At 36.9% G+C, this 17,748-nt stretch overlaps 1 protein-coding gene across 9 annotated transcripts in view; it reads right to left on the minus strand.

The window, feature by feature from the left end:
* PGAP1 (GPI inositol-deacylase) overlaps positions 1-17,748 on the minus strand; it is a 1,928,961-nt gene that overhangs the window by 223,659 nt on the left and 1,687,554 nt on the right. For all 9 annotated transcript variants that reach the window (XM_067782303.1, XM_067782299.1, XM_067782305.1 and 6 more), the window contains one exon: positions 5,303-5,398. In XM_067782303.1, the coding sequence (XP_067638404.1) occupies positions 5,303-5,398 (96 nt within the window). The remainder of the gene's footprint in view (positions 1-5,302; positions 5,399-17,748) is intronic.

Below are 17,748 nucleotides of genomic sequence, written 5' to 3' on the forward strand. Positions count from 1 at the left end.
TGCGTTCAATGGGCAAACGTTTACCGTTTGCTCGATGGCCTTTTCATGAGATTTCGCTTGTGTTAAACCTTCTATTATAAGCGAGCGTTCCAATGAGTCAGCCAGTTCCTCAACACGTCTCTAAAAGGCAGTATGGTATTTACTTATAATATTATAAATATAGTTTAAAAAACTAAAAGACACGGTAATATGGTGCCGTTTTAACTAGTATCTATAATCCACTTAGATATTTCAGAGAATTTATACACAATGAGAAGGAGTTTTTGCTAGATTCCAACTTTTTTGCATGTGAACACGTCTTGTACTTCACCACACACAATCCAATTTCAATGTTAACCTGCTAACAACAGAAAATTCTCTGTCAACAGTTTCAGCTGGTGCTAATATTATTTGATTTTCTCTTAAGATAATTTCTTTGTGGGAATATAGGTATTTAGTAGGATTAATTATATTTAAATTTTATTATTTGTAGAAATATATTTGCATGTTTTATGTTTTAATATGAATTTGAATTTAATTAAAATAATTTAGAAATTTTAAAAAAGGTAAAAAAGCTTAATTTCAATGGGAAATGGAGGGTTGAAAATGGCCTTGCGGCGTTGCAAATATGTATACGCGGTCTAAGTAGCAGATAAGACAACAGGAAATATAGTACGTTTGGCGCACTTGTTTGCACTTGTTTGAGGCTGCAAGTGCTTTCAAGTAGAAATAAAAATTTTGTCTGACTTCGATTTTGTTGATCTTCCTCTTATGTTTGTGATTTTTGGATGAGAAGTAGGCGGGAATGTAAGATTTCCTCGCCAAAATCTAAGGTTGTGTTAGTTTTGGCCTATATGTACGAGGCCGGACGAAATGTTTGAATGTGTTGGTAATAAGAGTCGACACCAAATCAAAATTTAAGATTTTGTCTCTGGTTTGACTTTTGTGCTTGTGGATGAGGCGAAGGCGGGTATGGAAGTTAGGAAAAATGTTTGCATATTCTAGCGACATTTGCTATTTTATATGGTCGCCTATTACCATACCAGCTCTCGACGGTCTTGAAATGCCCTTTTTAGCTTTGAGAACAATTTCTAAAAATTGAAACTAATTCAGCAATTGTTTGAATTTGGTTAGCTTTTGATTTTGCCAAATGGTTTTAGCACATTATTATATTCTTGCAAAAAATTTTGCTTTTATATTGCATTGTAAGAAAATGCGCTTATTGGCAAAATTTTGCTATTTTGGCGCATTATCAGCATTTTTCTAATTTCAGCTAAAAAAAAAAAACAAATCTAACTTGAGCGGGATTCGAACCCATGAGAACCTACAACAATTCAATAGCCTATGCAGCTGTGCCGCAATAGCTTATAGCGTTTCATGGCCTAACAGGCAGTTATAAGCATGAGTTTCAATCTAGTGAATGGTGAGTGAATGCGTGGGACATATATATAACTAACGGTAATTTCTGACTTGGAAACATATTTATATGTTGTACTGGTTGTACAAAGGAGATAGCTCTATTATCTCCTTTAGTTTGTATAGTACTTTTTACTTAGCAGCATTAATTTAGTAATTAGAGATGCCAAATGCAATTTATATTACTCCAGTAACCCGACAAATTTTAATGATGGCCTGGTGAATCGGGCTCTTTTTCAAATTTCTGCCTTCCTCTGTGGCTTATAAAAAGAAACTTTTTATTGATTTTTGATTGATTTTCAACCATCAAAGCAGAAAAAATACAAAAATTAAAAAATATCATGGAGTCGACGCGGTAGTCGAACTCAGAGTTTATAAAAGTTGTGCGCGCAGCATAAGGCACTTAACCATATACCATATGATTTCGATAAATAAGATGGAAGATGCGTTAGGGAGGAAGAGGGAAAACTAAAATTGTATGTAGATGAGGAAGATGACAAGACAATATGGAAATGAGGAAATTCGATATGAATAAAATGAGTAAGACGGTAACATGAATTGTCTGCAGGTGAGGAAGATGACAACATGGAAATTCGATATTCGAAAGTTAGTTGAAGATGGGGAATTTGTGGTAATATTATTCGAGCAAATATATTGTTCCCTTTTTCTGATGGCCTGGTAAAATCGGCTGTTTTGGGAAAAATGGGCACCTTTCCTGATTAATGGTAATGAATGGATGGGACCAATATATAAATAATAAAACAACGAGCGGAATTTTAACCACAAGTTGAAGAAATAAAAAATAAATTGATACAAGTGCTTTACATCTGCACCAAGCATGCTATTGAATAATTGCCTCCTAAGACCTTACTTAATGGGGCGAGTCAATTTACAATGAAACAATACCAATCATCATAATTTATTTACAAAAAATCAGAGAATTAAAATTTGCAATATATTTGCTCTTATCAGAGAATTTTTTGGAACAGACGAACAGAGAAAATCGTTAAGAGAATTTTCTGTTACGTCTTGCACCCTGTTAAGTTAACATGAATTTGGGGAATAGTGGTGAAGTGCAAGACGTGTCACATGCAAATGGATCGTAACCAGTAGATGCCAAAAAGACTCCTTCTCATTGTGTATAAATTCTCTGATAGCATCGTAGCACAGAGGTTCGTGTCTCCGCTATAAGCACAACTCGTTTTGCCGCTAGATGGATCTAACTCTCCTTTGCGAGCCTAGGCGAGAGAGTTACAAACAAGCGTCATACAAGTGAAGCTAATATAAGAGTGTTAATAAGGATAATAGGAATCTGTTCTCAAATAATTGCATTGTCATCGGTTCTTGATACGTATGTAAAGTTTCAAATTAATCAGACTTCTAGAAACCGGTGAAAATTAAGCTCAAAGATTCCGTTACATACATACATGTATACATAGCTAGATACAGGCCAAGCTAATAAAAGCGTGTTAAAAATAAGTCGGGTTTTCCTTCCTGACGCTATAACTCCAGAACGCACGAACCGATTTCCACTGTTTTGCATTCGTTGGAAAGGTCTCGGGCTCCGCGAGGTTTTTAACAAAGAAAATTCTGGATCGACGCACCCCTGGGTGACTAGGGTCTCGGGATATAGGCCAAAACGTGGAACCGGGTACTCCTGGAATGTGTTTATAGAATATGGATAACAAATGAAAGCTGTTCATGAGTGCTTTAGTAGAGGGTTATTTTCATACCCCTGGGTGACTAGGGTCTCGAGATATAGGCCAAAACGTGGACCCGGCTACCCCTGGAATGTGTTTATAAAATATGGATGACAAATGAAAGCTGTTGATGAGTGCTTTAGTAGAGGGTAATTTTCATACCCCTGGGTGACTAGGGTCAGAGATATAGGCCAAAACGTGGAACCGGGTCCCCCTAGAATGTGTTTATAGGATATGGATATCAAATGAAAGCTGTTGATGAGTGCTTTAGTAGAGGTTAGTTTTCATACCCCTGGGTGACTAGGGTCTCCAGATATAGGCCAAAACGATCACCCGGGTACCCCTAGGATGTGTTTATAGAATACGGATAACAAATGAAAGCTGTTCATGAGTGCTTTAGTAGAGGGCAATTTTCATACCCCTGGGTGACTAGGGTCTCGAGATATAGGCCAAAACGTGGTCCCGTGAACGCCTAGATAGTGTTTCTACATTATGGCTATCAAATTGAAGCTGTTGATGAGTGTTTTAGTACAGGGTAGTTTTCATACCTCTTGGTGACTAGGGTCTCGAGATATATGCCAAAACGTGGATCAGCGTAACACTAGGATGTGTTTTTACATTATGGATATCAAATTGAAGCTGTTTCTGTATGCTTTAGTACAGATGAAGTTTTACACCGCTGGGTGACTAGGGTCTCGAGATATAGGCCAAAACATGGACCGGGATACACCTAGAATGTGTTTTTACATTATAGGTATCAAATTGAAGCTGTTGATGTGTGCTTTAGTACAGAGTAAATTTTACACCGCTGTGTGACTATGGTCTCGAGATATAGGCCAAAACATGGACTGTGTGTGTATTATGGATATCAAATGAAACCTGTTGCTGAGAGCTTTAAAGTAATTTTCATTGTGATATTCGATTTAGTCGCATCAATCTGGCAAAACTGATAAATATGCATGCGAAGCCGAAACAAAGACATGAATTAATAATACCCACATACCTATTTACATACGACCTATTCGATTTGCCTGAAATTTGGTATATAAATTTGCCTATATTAGTATTTACGATGATTTTTTCCGGGAAGTAGACCAGAGACGGACTGGGACTGGGACTGAGACTCGGAGTGGAACTGGGACTGAGACTCGGAATGTGACTGGAACAAAATACATACCACCTGGCTGGGACTGGCAATAAGATATGAAGAAGAATGAGAAAAACTTGAGAGAAGAGAAAAGACAGAAGGAGACTGAGATAGAGATAGAATGAGACGAAGATGGAGATAGATGAAGCGAAAAATACGTAGGGAGGAGTGAATACAAAGATTAGGAAAAAGTGTAGAGGGGCGAGGGCAGAGTTAGACGGAAAAAGCGTATTAAAATGTACGCAGATAGACCAAATTTAGGGCAGAACAACGTCTGCCGGGTTTGCTAGTTATCTTATAATTTTCATCAACTTCACAGCACTGATTTGAAGTATCAAAATAACAAAAATAAAATATATGTGACAGTTGTAGGTAAAAAGCGAAACATAAAAAAAGTTAAATAAGCTGCAAAATAAAGTTAAAGAAAGATAAATAATTACCAACGGGGCAGTTGAGGACTAACTTGTGCCAATGTTTGCGAATTAGTAGAACTTGGTTGGGAAAGTGTTCAATATAAGGTGCCAAATGGTCTTACGAAGACGTCATATGCGTAATTATTTGAAGGACATATATAGATTTCATAAGGAAATTTAGGTGAGAAAGGGAGTGGGAGTGCGAGGCAGCGTGTTTGCGAGTTGGAGTAGAAAACTAAGGGATTGGAGATAAAAAGAACAGGAGTAAAAGGGACAAAATGAGGAAAAACTAAGTAATAGAAGGAAACGGGGACCTATTTTCGAATGTAGGAAAACCAATTTTCGGGAAGGAAAAAGTCTGCCTGGTATGCTCGAAATAATAATAAATTGCCACGATAGATGTTACACAGAGGAGATTTGGACTGAGCTTTTCTTCCAATTAGTAGTGTGTTACTTCTTAATTTTTTTTTTTTTAAATTGGCGGTACCTACATGATTTAACCCGACTCCGAATGAAAACTACAAGGCTGATTAACTTTAGCTGGGAAGCTTTTCATAGCAGCAGGAGGTTTTTCAAACAACTGTTTGTATAATTAGTGTAACACTTTTTATAGAGTTAGGATATCGTTATCGTTTTAATGTACTTACACTTTTGTCGGTGCGTTAAGTGACCACAATATACTCAGCGAAGTTACAACGACTAAGGATGACAATAACGATGGGTCGGTTTGTGGAGTAACGATGCTGTAAAAAAAGAAATTTAAATAATATATTAACACAAAATTTAGATGTCTGAGTGCATTCAGCAAAAAATTTAAAAAATCAGAGATAAAATAAACAAAATTATTCCACTAAAAAAGAGAAAATAGAGACAGGCCACATATATCAAACAATACTAGCAAAAATTAAGATAATTATTCTAGAGCTGCAAGCTGTCACATATTCAATAACATTAAGCAAATTAACTTTAGTTAGTCCTGTTGTTGTTGTTGTAGCTGTGCTTCGCCCATCCAATAGGTGCGACCAATCACAAATTCTCATCAATGTCCTCTAACGGGAGTCCAAGGAAACTTGCTGTTTCAATAAGAGTTAAGGCTTGGCGACCATATCGGGGACGCGTAGCATGTAATCGGCCGGCCAATTGCTTTGTAAGTGGTGATGAGCGTTTCTTTATCTTTACCCCAAGTGCTGCCGGGAAGGGATTTGAGGATTTTATTACGGCTCTGGACTTTCGGTGACAACCATTACCGCCTTCCTAGCGATCTGGCTGATGCTATGATTGATGATGGATGTTGCTATATGAAAGATTACTGAGAGGATCGCGGACGACCCTCACTCAGGAGGGACGGAGTTAACCCAGTCTAATGTTCAGTTAATTATTTTGGCTGCATAGTTTACATCCATTTCTGCAATGTAGTCAAATATCAATGAAACAATTAAGGAAGGCTAAGTTCGGGTGTATGGTGCTGATTGGATCTTATCAGTGCGGCTTCAGACCTGGTAAATCTACCATCGACCAGATTTTCACAATGCGCCAAATCTTGGAAAAAACCCGTGAAAAGAGAATCGACACACATCACCTCTTCGTCGACTTTAAAGCCGCCTTCGACAGCACGAAAAGGAGCTGCCTATATGCCGCTATGTCTGAATTTGGTTTCCCCGCAAAACTTATACGGCTGTGCAAAATGACGTTGAGCAACACCATCAGCTCAGTCAGAATTGGGAAGGACCTCTCCGAGCCGTTCGAAACTAAACGAGGTTTCAGACAGGGTGACCCCCTATCGTGCGATTTCTTTAATTTGATGCTGGAGAAAATTATACTAGCTGCAGAACTTAACCGCACTGGAACAATATACTATAAAAGCGTGCAATTACTGGCATATGCTGATGACATTGATATCATCGGCCTAAACACCCGCGCTGTTAGTTCTGCTTACTCCAAGCTGGAAAAATAAGCGGTAAAGATGGGTTTGATGGTGAATGAGGACAAAACGAAGTACCTGCTGTCATCGAGCAAAGAGTCAGCGCATATGCGCCTTGGCAACCACGCTACTGTTGGCAGCCATAATTTCGAAATAGTAAAAGACTTCGTTTATTTGGGAACCAGCATCAACACTAGCAACAACATCAGCACTGAAATCCAGCGAAGAATCAATCTTGCCAATAAATGCTACTTTGGACTAGGTAGGCAATTGAAAAGTAAAGTCCTCTCTCGGCGAACTAAAATCATACTCTACAAGTCACTTATCGTACCCGTCCTGCTATATGGGGCAGAAGCATGGACCATGAAAACAGCAGATGAAGCGGCTTTGGGAGTGTTCGAGAGAAAAGTTCTTCGAAAGATTTATGGACCTCAACGCGTTGGCGATGGCGAGTACCGAAGAAGATTTAATGATGAGCTGTACGAGCTATACGCAGACATCAACATAGTCCAGCGAATTAAAACGCAGCGGCTGCGCTGGCTAGGCCATGTTATGCGAATGAAAGATGATGCTCCGGCCAAGAAAGTGTTTCTATCGGAACCCGCCTATGGAAGCAGAGGTAGAGGGCGGCCCCCACTCCGTTGGAAGGACCAGGTGGAAAACGATTTAAACTCCCTTGGTGTGACCAATTGGCGACGGTTGGCGGAGCGACTGGCGCGCCTTGTTGGACGGCCATAACCGTTTAGACGGTTAAGCGCCAATTAAGTAAGTAAGTAAGTAAGTTCGGGTGTAACCGAACATTACATACTCAGATGAGAGCTTTGGAGACAAAATTGTCTTTTTCATGGATACATACAAAAGAGGAGCAACTTGCATTTGCTATCTTTCTTCAGCTATCAATTCGTTTTATTTGAATGAATATGAAAATTTGGCTAAATTTGAACGCATTTCTTTATCACTTTTTTTAAATCACCCCTGAAATATTTTCGAAGCGTTCCTAATTATGAGTCCGATAAGAGTCCGAAATTGTAGTCCAATGGTGACGTTTTTTGGAACGATTTTCCTTCATCCTTTGTCAAATAAGGGAAAATCACCATGTAGGAAAATGAACCTAGGATAACCCTGGAATGTGTTTGTATGACATGTTAACTATTTTGTTATATACTTTGTACTTTAATTTTTAAAAAAATTTTAATTACTTCAAAAAGAAAATTTTAGTTAGTTAATAATAAAACTTCAAATAAATAAAAAAATGAAAATTTCAAAAAATTAAATATTTTTTATTTGGTTGATCACTAAATATTTTTGGCGATCCTGTGCGAATCTTTTATTGCATTAGTGACACCAGCGAGTAGGTAAAAAAGACATGGAGGAAAGAAAAATTGAACGACTTTTTAGTTAATTAAATAGTTTATCCATAAATTTTGAGAAAAGAAAGTGATGATTGCAATTTAAAAATGAAAACAAAATTTAAGACTACTATGCATAAAATAGACCAATAAAAAAGTGAACAGATATATAAATTTTATAAGGAATAATGAACAACCAGAAGTGCAAGAAAGTGTGAAAGACAAGACGTCGTACAAAAGGGAGTGAGGCACTAACTAATATATAGCCTGAAAGCACAAAGTAGATTATAGGCCTATTCTACAGCATACATTGGATTTTTACCACAATATCGTTTACACTAGCCTGTGCATTAAACATTTCATTTTTATATGAGACATATTGAAAGGCAAAGTATGAGCTGTTTACAAAGCTGAATAGTGTTAGACTTTTACTTATATTATTAAACACAACAGAATTAAGAACTTGACAGCTGATGGATATGGGAACGATTTTCCGTCATCCCTTGTCAAATTTGGTTTCGAGACAAACCGGTTGCGGCGTTGTGCCATCATCAGTGTCAATTTTCATTCTGATCTGTTGTTGTCGTTTGTCCTGTATTTATAGTTCGTAGGTACATGAGCAAGTATTGTCAAAATTGATGCTTGTGTATATTTAGTTATGTGCTGTGTGCTCATTAAGAATCGAGGGTGGTTTTTACTGATCGATTTGTGTGGCTGACTGATGCAGGCAAAAGTCCGTAATTTTAGTCGTTTGGTCTTCTTTGTAGATTTGTTGTTTTGGTGCGTTAATTGTATTTTGTTTATTTGTTGTTGTGTGTTTCTCTGTTGTACCAGTGTGAGTACTTTGTTTCTTTAAAACATTTTTTAAAGGCTCGAATATTGTGTCAGAAATTGTGTTTAACTGTTCGTTTATTATTCTACCGTGCAATGTTTTCTTTTTATAGATTTCCGTGTTTTCGAGTACGTTGAGACGTCGGCCTTTTGCTTGTATGTGAACAACCCTAACTGTTTTATTGATGTTTGCTGGGGAACATTCACTTTCAACCATGTGATTCGCGAAGTTAGACTATGCTATAATGTTTGGATTCTGTGTTTTTTTGTTGTAATATCTAATGTGCTCTCTGAACCTCGTTCTTATTTGCCGCCCTGTTCGTCCTATGTAACTATGTTTGCATCCGCAGGTAAGCTTTTATACGCCGTGGCTGCTAAACGGATCCTCTGAGTTAGTGTCAGTTCTAAGTTCCGACCTAGATTGTTCAATGTTTTGAACGCTATGTTAATGTTGTATTTTTTAAAGAAGTTAGCCAATTTATATGTTGCTTTTCCAGTATATGTCATAGTCGTCCAAGTGTTATTATTTTCCTCTTCATTATTTCTTTTTGGTTCAACATGCGTCTTTCTGAGCTTATCTACTAGTGCTTTTTTATATCCGTTGTTTGCAGCAATGTTATATATGACTTCAAGCTCTCTCTTATATGCCTTCTGTGTAAGAGGTGTTCTTTCAAGTATATGTACCAAATGCCTTAACGCTGCTTTCTTATGCTGTTGGGGGTGATTTGATGTATTATGTATTATTGTGTCGGTGGCCGGTGGCTTTCTATATATGTTATAGCTAAATCTTTTGGCAAGCTTATCAATATTTATCGTAAGGTCTAGATAGCAGATTCCTCTGTCTTTTTCGGTTTCCATTGTAAATTTTATGTTTCCGTACTGCTGGTTGAGGTACTCCAGTACAAGCTCTTCGTTATTAGTAGTTAAAACACATATTATGTCATCCACGTATCTAGCATAAAATGACACGCCTAATTTAGACCTCAGCTCCTTAGAGCAGAGAGAGCATACCCGCTTTGAGCAAGAAATTTAAAAGCTATGTTTTTGGATTTTGATTTTGCTGCTACGTTTTTTATTATCGGTTTTACGACATTTGACAAACTAATCTCGCGATCGATAATTTGCTTGAATGAAGTGATAAAGTTTTGTAATTGGAGTATTTTCCGTCGAAAGCCAGTAATTATAAGGCAGGTAATTTTTTTGCATGTGGCACAGGATATGAAAAGGTCGTATCTGATACAGTCATGTTGTGCACATCTTTCCCTAACAGCGATTGAATTTCGAGTTTAATTGACACATACAAATCTTCAATTTCACCCCGAGCACTATCTTCTGGCTCTAGTTTTTCAATATTCGATTGAATAGCTAGGATTTCTCTAAAATACGACTCTAATATTCCTAAGAGGTATTTCAACTCCGCTGTTGAGAGAGTCTTCCCTTCTCCTCTGCCATTTGCATCAATAATGGTTTTTATACGAGAAATATTTCTCTTGGTTGTTGTGCGTAGATTTTTGTATTTTTCCAGAGTTGTAGCCAAAATGGCGTAGTACCGCGAGTAATGAAATCAGGGATCAGGAATATAAGCGACATAGATAAATGAATGGTACTGCTATCAAAGTGATGCAGTTGCCAGTATTAGTGTAAATAGTGTAAATATGAATTGCATTTGTCTGCATATGTATATGGTTGGACAGTAAATATGGCTAATAGGTACATATGTCGGTCAGTGTGACTAATCGACATATGTGTCGGTCAATGTGACGGATTGACAAATGATAACAAATATGTGCCGTATGTGCCGGCATGCACATATGATGTTGCACTCCTGCTGAGTTCAACTAATTATTTGGGCCAGTAAAATTTGACTACTTGCTTGTCTATATGTGGGTGTATATATTCTACCATAAAATGCATTGAAATTGAAACGCATTCCAAGTAACGCTACACCACCCGCCTTTGAAGAATGGTCATACATAATTTAATAAAGTATGACAATTCAAGTTGCCTAATGACCCGTTTGAAACTTGCTTGGGTGTACATAATTTCAACTGTCTTTCGCATTCAATTATAATTTATGACATAATGGTAACTTAATGCCAAAATTAGTGACCTTGTTTGTTTATGTAGTTTGTTATTTTTATTTGTTTACTTATGCTTTACATGTGTACCTATTATGCTGACTTTCGTTTTTTTCTTTCTCTACATTTGAACATATTGTGTTGGTATCTGTTTTTTTTTTGTGCTTGAAGAGTAAAGTGGAATGCTTATAATGAGATTGTTGTTTTTATTTTTTCTGTTAAATTTTTTTCGTTATTTATAGATGTTTTATGTTGGTTTAAGCCTATTCTTATGGATTATTATTTCCTTATCTTTATTGGTCCTATAACTATTTCCTATTATATTTGGTTTTAATATAAAATTGTTGTTTTTATCAATATTTTTTTATCTATACGTGCCTTTATATTTATTATCTAATTTATGGGTGGTAAAATTTTTGACTAATACTAAGTCTTTTTGTATTTGATATCTAACTTATGCCTTCCCTAGAGGGCAGGTTTTCTTAGATGATATAGCCCAAACTTATATTTATAATATTTCTAAAAAATAATAAAGATAAATGATTTAGATTACCTTAACTATTTTTATTAAACAACGCTTTTCAATGTTATATTTTTTCATTTTCTCTATTATTTCTATTAAACAAAGATTTTTATACTCAGTTGAGCAGAGCTCACAGAGTATATTAAGTTTGATTGGATAACGGTTGGTTGTACATATATAAAGGAATCGAGATAGATATAGACTTCCATATATCAAAATAATCAGGATCGAAAAAAAATTTGATTGAGCCATGTCCGTCCGTCCGTCCGTCCGTTAACACGATAACTTGAGTAAATTTTGAGGTATCTTGATGAAATTTGGTATGTAGATTCCTGAGCACTCATCTCAGATCGCTATTTAAAATGAACGATATCGGACTATAACCACGCCCACTTTTTCAATATCGAAAATTTCGAAAAACCGAAAAAGTGCGATAATTCATTACAAAAGACAGATAAAGCGACGAAACTTGGTAGATGAGTTGAACTTATGACGCAGAATAGAAAATTAGTAAAATTTTGGACAATGGGCGTGGCACCGCCCACTTTTAAAAGAAGGTAATTTAGAAGTTTTGCAAGCAGTAATTTGGCAGTCGTTGAAGATATCATGATGAACTTTGGCAGGAACGTTACTGCTATTACTATATGTGCGCTCAATAAAAATTAGCAATATCGGAGAAGGACCACGCCTACTTTTAAAAAAAAATTTTTTTAAAGTAAAATTTTAACAAAAAATTTAATATCTTTACAGTATAAGTAAATTATGTCAACATTCAACTCCACTAATGATATGGTGCAACAAAATACAAAAATAAAAGAAAATTTCAAAATCGGCGTGGCTCCGCCCTTTTTCATTTAATTTGTCTAGGATACTTTTAACGCCATAATTCCAACAAAAACTAACCAATCCTTTTGAAATTTGGTATGTGCATGGATTTTATAACGTTAACTGTTTTCTGTGAAAATGGGCGAAATCGGTTGATGCCACGCCCAGTTTTTATACACAGTCGTCCGTCTGTCCTTCCGCATAGCCGTTAACACGATAACTTGAGCAAAAATCGGCATATCTTTAATGAACTTAGTTCACGTGCTTACTTGAACTCACTTTATCTTGATATGAAAAATGAACGAAATCCGACTATGACCACGCCCACTTTTTCGATATCGAAAATTACGAAAAATTAAAAAAATGCCATAATTTTACACCAAATACGAAAAAAGGGATGAAACATGGTAAGGTAATTGGATTGTTTTATTGACGCGAAATATAACTTTAGAAAAAACTTTATAAAATGGTTGTGACACTTACCATATTAAGTAGAAGAAAATTAAAAAAGTTCTGCAGGGCGAAATAAAAAACGCTTAAAATCTTGGCAGGTACTACATATATAAATAAATTAGCGGTATCCAACAGATGATGTTCTGGGTCACCCTGGTCCACATTTTGGTCGATATCTGGAAAATGCCTTCACATATACAACTACCACCACTCCCTTTTTAAAACTCTCAATAATACCTTTAATTTGATACCCATATCGTACAAACTTATTCTAGAGTCACCCCTGGTTCACCTTTATGGCGATATCTCGAAAAGGCGTCCACCTATAGAACTAAGTCCCACGCCCTTTTAAAATACTCATTAAAACCTTTCATTTGATACCCATATCGTACAAACATATTCTAAAGTCACCACTGGTCCACCTTTATGGCGATATCTCGAAAAGGCGAACACCTATAGAACGAAGGCCACTCCCTTTTAAAAATACTCATTAACACCTTTCATTTGATACCCATATCGTACAAACAAAGTCTAGAGTCACCCCTGGTCCACCTTTATTGCGATACCTCGAAAAGGCGTACACCTATAGAACTAAGGCCCACTCCCTTTTAAAATACTCATTAACACCTTTCTTTTGATACCCATATTGTACAAACAAAAACTAGGGTCACCCCTGGTCCACCTTTATGGCGATATCTCGAAACGGCGTCCACCTATGGAACTAAGGATTACTCCCTTTTAAAATACTCATAAACACCTTTCATTTGATACCCATATCGTACAAACGCATTCTAGAGTCACCCCTGGTCCACCTTTATGGCGATATCTCGAAAAGGCGACCACCTATACAACAACCACCACTCCCTTTTAAAACCCTCATTAATACCTTTAATTTGATACCCATATCGTACAAACACATTCTAGAGTCACCCCTGGTCCACCTATTTGGCAATATTTCGAAACGGCATCCACCTATAGAACTAAGGCCCACTCCCTTTTAAAATACTCATTAACACCATTCGTTTGATGCCCATATTGAACAAACAAATTCTAGGGTCACCCCTGGTCCACCTTTATAGCGATATCTCGAAAGGGCGTCCACCTATGGAACTAAGGATTACTCCCTTTTAAAATACTCATTAACACCTTTCATTTGATACCCATATCGTACAAACGCATTCTAGAGTCACCCCTGGTCCACCTTTATGGCGATATCTCGAAAAGGCGACCACCTATACAACAACCACCACTCCCTTTTAAAACCCTCATTAATACCTATAATTTTATACCCATATCGTACAAACACATTCTAGAGTAACCCCTGGTCCACCTTTGTGGCGATATCTCGAAACGGCGTCCACCTATGGAACTAAGGATTACTCCCTTTTAAAATACTCATTAACACCTTTCATTTGATACCCATATCGTACAAACGCATTCTAGAGTCAACCCTGATCCACCTTTATGGCTATATCCCTAAATGGCGTCCACCTATAGAACTATGGCCCACTCCCTCATAAAATACTCTTTAATGCCTTTCATTTAATACACATGTCATACAAACATATTCCAGGTTTTCCCTCGGTTCATTTTCCTACATGGTTATTTTCCCTTATGTTGTCACCATAGCTCTCAACTGAGTATGTAATGTTCGGTTACACCCGAACTTAACCTTCCTTACTTGTTTTCATTTATTTTAAGCTATTGCATAGATTTTATCGCGGGCTTGGCGATTAAATAAAAAAAAAACCGTAACCGATAATTGTCAAAAAAGATCCGAAAAGGCTCGAAAAGTTTCGAAAAGGTTTGAAAAGGTTCGTAAAGGTTCGGTGTTAGCAACAAGCCAAATACATAAAATTGGATCTCTATCATAAAAGCGGTGGGCACCACTACATTTACACGGTTACCAAATTGAGAATGTGTTAGTAAACACGAACGCGTAGCGAGCACGAAAGCAAAATCAATTATTTATTTAGTTTGATTTCAATGCTTGAACGGTGAACACGTGTCACACGCACTCTTTGGTTCTCTGTTCTAAGCGCGCGTGCGACACTTCTTCACCGTACGACCATCGAGATAAACTAAAAGAGCTGTCGTTGATTTTCACGAAGTAGCCATTGTGCTATTGCTTATCGTATACATATATGGTCGCTTACAAGCCAACCTAATAAAACCGCACTGCGTTTTTTTAGCGCACGCAAACAACCGGCGTTTTTTGCCCTAACCCAATTAAGCATGCATTGTGTAACTTGAGTTCGTATTTTCACACAGACACTAACGATGTGCCACCACGATCGTTTGCTTTCGCTTGTCACTCACTAAAACCAAAAGTGAATGCAAAAGGAAAAGTCCATGCTACGTTTTGGGCACATAATAAAAACAACATGCTGCAAGGTTAAAGTGACTTTTAATACGTTTTAGTTAGTATTATTAAGTTCCTTTGAACATACATATCAATATTGACGATTTAAATATTAATAATTAATAATAATAAATTAATTATTAATAAATATTGACAATTTAATATAAGTAACTTTTTATACGTTATACTTAGTTTTATTAATTTTTATACATTTTTTTATACTCAGGATCGAAAAAAAATTTGATTGAGCCATGTCCGTCCGTCCGTCCGTCCGTTAACACGATAACTTGAGTAAATTTTGAGGTATCTTGATGAAGTTTGGTACGTAGATTCCTGAGCACTCATCTCAGATCGCTATTTAAAATGAACGATATCGGACTATAACCACGCCCACTTTTTCAATATCGAAAATTTCGAAAAACCGAAAAAGTGCGATAATTCATTACAAAAGACAGATAAAGCGACGAAACTTGGTAGATGAGTCGAACTTATGACGCAGAATAGAAAATTAGTAAAATTTTGGACAATGGGCGTGGCACCGCCCACTTTTAAAAGAAGGTAATTTAGAAGTTTTGCAAGCTGTAATTTGGCAGTCGTTGAAGATATCATGATGAACTTTGGAGGAACGTTACCGCTATTACTATATGTGCGCTCAATAAAAATTAGCAAAATCGGAGAAGGACCACGCCTACTTTTAAACACATTTTTTTTTTAAAGTAAAATTTTAACAAAAAATTTAATATCTTTACAGTATATAAGTAAATTATGTCAACATTCAACTCCAGTCATGATATGGTGCAACAAAATACAAAAATAAAAGAAAATTTAAAAATGGGCGTGGCTCCGCCCTTTTTCATTTAATTTGTCTAGGATACTTTTAACGCCATAATTCGAACAAAAACTAACCAATCCTTTTGAAATTTGGTATGGGCATAGATTTTATAACGTTAACTGTTTTCTGTGAAAATGGGCGAAATCGGTTGATGCCATGCCCAGTTTTTATACACAGTCGTCCGTCTGTCCTTCCGCATGGCCGTTAACACGATAACTTGAGCAAAAATCGGCATATCTTTAATGAACTTAGTTCACGTGCTTACTTGAACTCACTTTATCTTGTTATGAAAAATGAACGAAATCCGACTATGACCACGCCCACTTTTTCGATATCGAAAATTACGAAAAATGAAAAAAATGCCATAATTTTATACCAAATACGAAAACAGGGATGAAACATGGTAAGGTAATTGGATTGTTTTATTGACGCGAAATATAACTTTAGAAAAAACTTTATAAAATGGTTGTGACACCTACCATATTAAGTAGAAGAAAATTAAAAAAGTTCTGCAGGGCGAAACAAAAAACCCTTAAAATCTTGGCAGGTACTACATATATAAATAAATTAGCGGTATCCAACAGATGATGTTCTGGGTCACCCTGGTCCACATTTTGGTCGATATCTGGAAAATGCCTTCACATATACAACTACCACCACTCACTTTTAAAACTCTCAATAATACCTTTAATTTGATACCCATATCGTACAAACTTATTCTAGAGTCACCCCTGGTTCACCTTTATGGCGATATCTCGAAAAGGCGTCCACCTATAGAACTAAGTCCCACGCACTTTTAAAATACTCATTAAAACCTTTCATTTGATACCCATATCCTACAAACATATTCTAAAGTCACCCCTGGTCCACCCTTATGGCGATATCTCGAAAAGGCGAACACCTATAGAACGAAGGCCACTCCCTTTTAAAAATACTCATTAACACCTTTCATTTGATACCCATATCGTACAAACAAAGTCTAGAGTCACCCCTGGTCCACCTTTATTGCGATACCTCGAAAAGGCGTACACCTATAGAACTAAGGCCCACTCCCTTTTAAAATACTCATTAACACCTTTCTTTTGATACCCATATTGTACAAACAAAAACTAGGGTCACCCCTGGTCCACCTTTATGGCGATATCTCGAAACGGCGTCCACCTATGGAACTAAGGATTACTCCCTTTTAAAATGCTCATAAACACCTTTCATTTGATACCCATATCGTACAAACGCATTCTAGAGTCACCCCTGGTCCACCTTTATGGCGATATCTCGAAAAGGCGACACCCTATACAACAACCACCACTCCCTTTTAAAACCCTCATTAATACCTTTAATTCTAGAGTCACCCCTGGTCCACCTTTTTGGCGATATTTCGAAACGGCATCCACCTATAGAACTAAGGCCCACTCCCTTTTAAAATACTCATTAACACCATTCGTTTGATGCCCATATTGAACAAACAAATTCTAGGGTCACTCCTGGTCAACCTTTATAGCGATATCTCGAAACGGCGTCCACCTATGGAACTAAGGTTTACTCCCTTTTAAAATACTCATTAACACCTTTCATTTGATACCCATATCGTACAAACGCATTCTAGAGTCACCCCTGGTCCACCTTTATGGCGATATCTCGAAAAGGCGACCACCTATACAACAACCACCACTCCCTTTTAAAACCCTCATTAATACCTATAATTTGATACCCATATCGTACAAACACATTCTAGAGTCACCCCTGGTCCACCTTTGTGGCGATATCTCGAAACGGCGTCCACCTATGGAACTAAGGATTACTCCCTTTTAAAATACTCATTAACACCTTTCATTTGATACCCATATCGTACAAACGCATTCTAGAGTCAACCCTGATCCACCTTTATGGCTATATCCCTAAATGGCGTCCACCTATAG

Source organism: Eurosta solidaginis, chromosome 4 (genome assembly GCF_040869045.1).
Source record: "Eurosta solidaginis isolate ZX-2024a chromosome 4, ASM4086904v1, whole genome shotgun sequence".
Classification (NCBI taxonomy): Eukaryota; Metazoa; Arthropoda; class Insecta; order Diptera; family Tephritidae; genus Eurosta; species Eurosta solidaginis.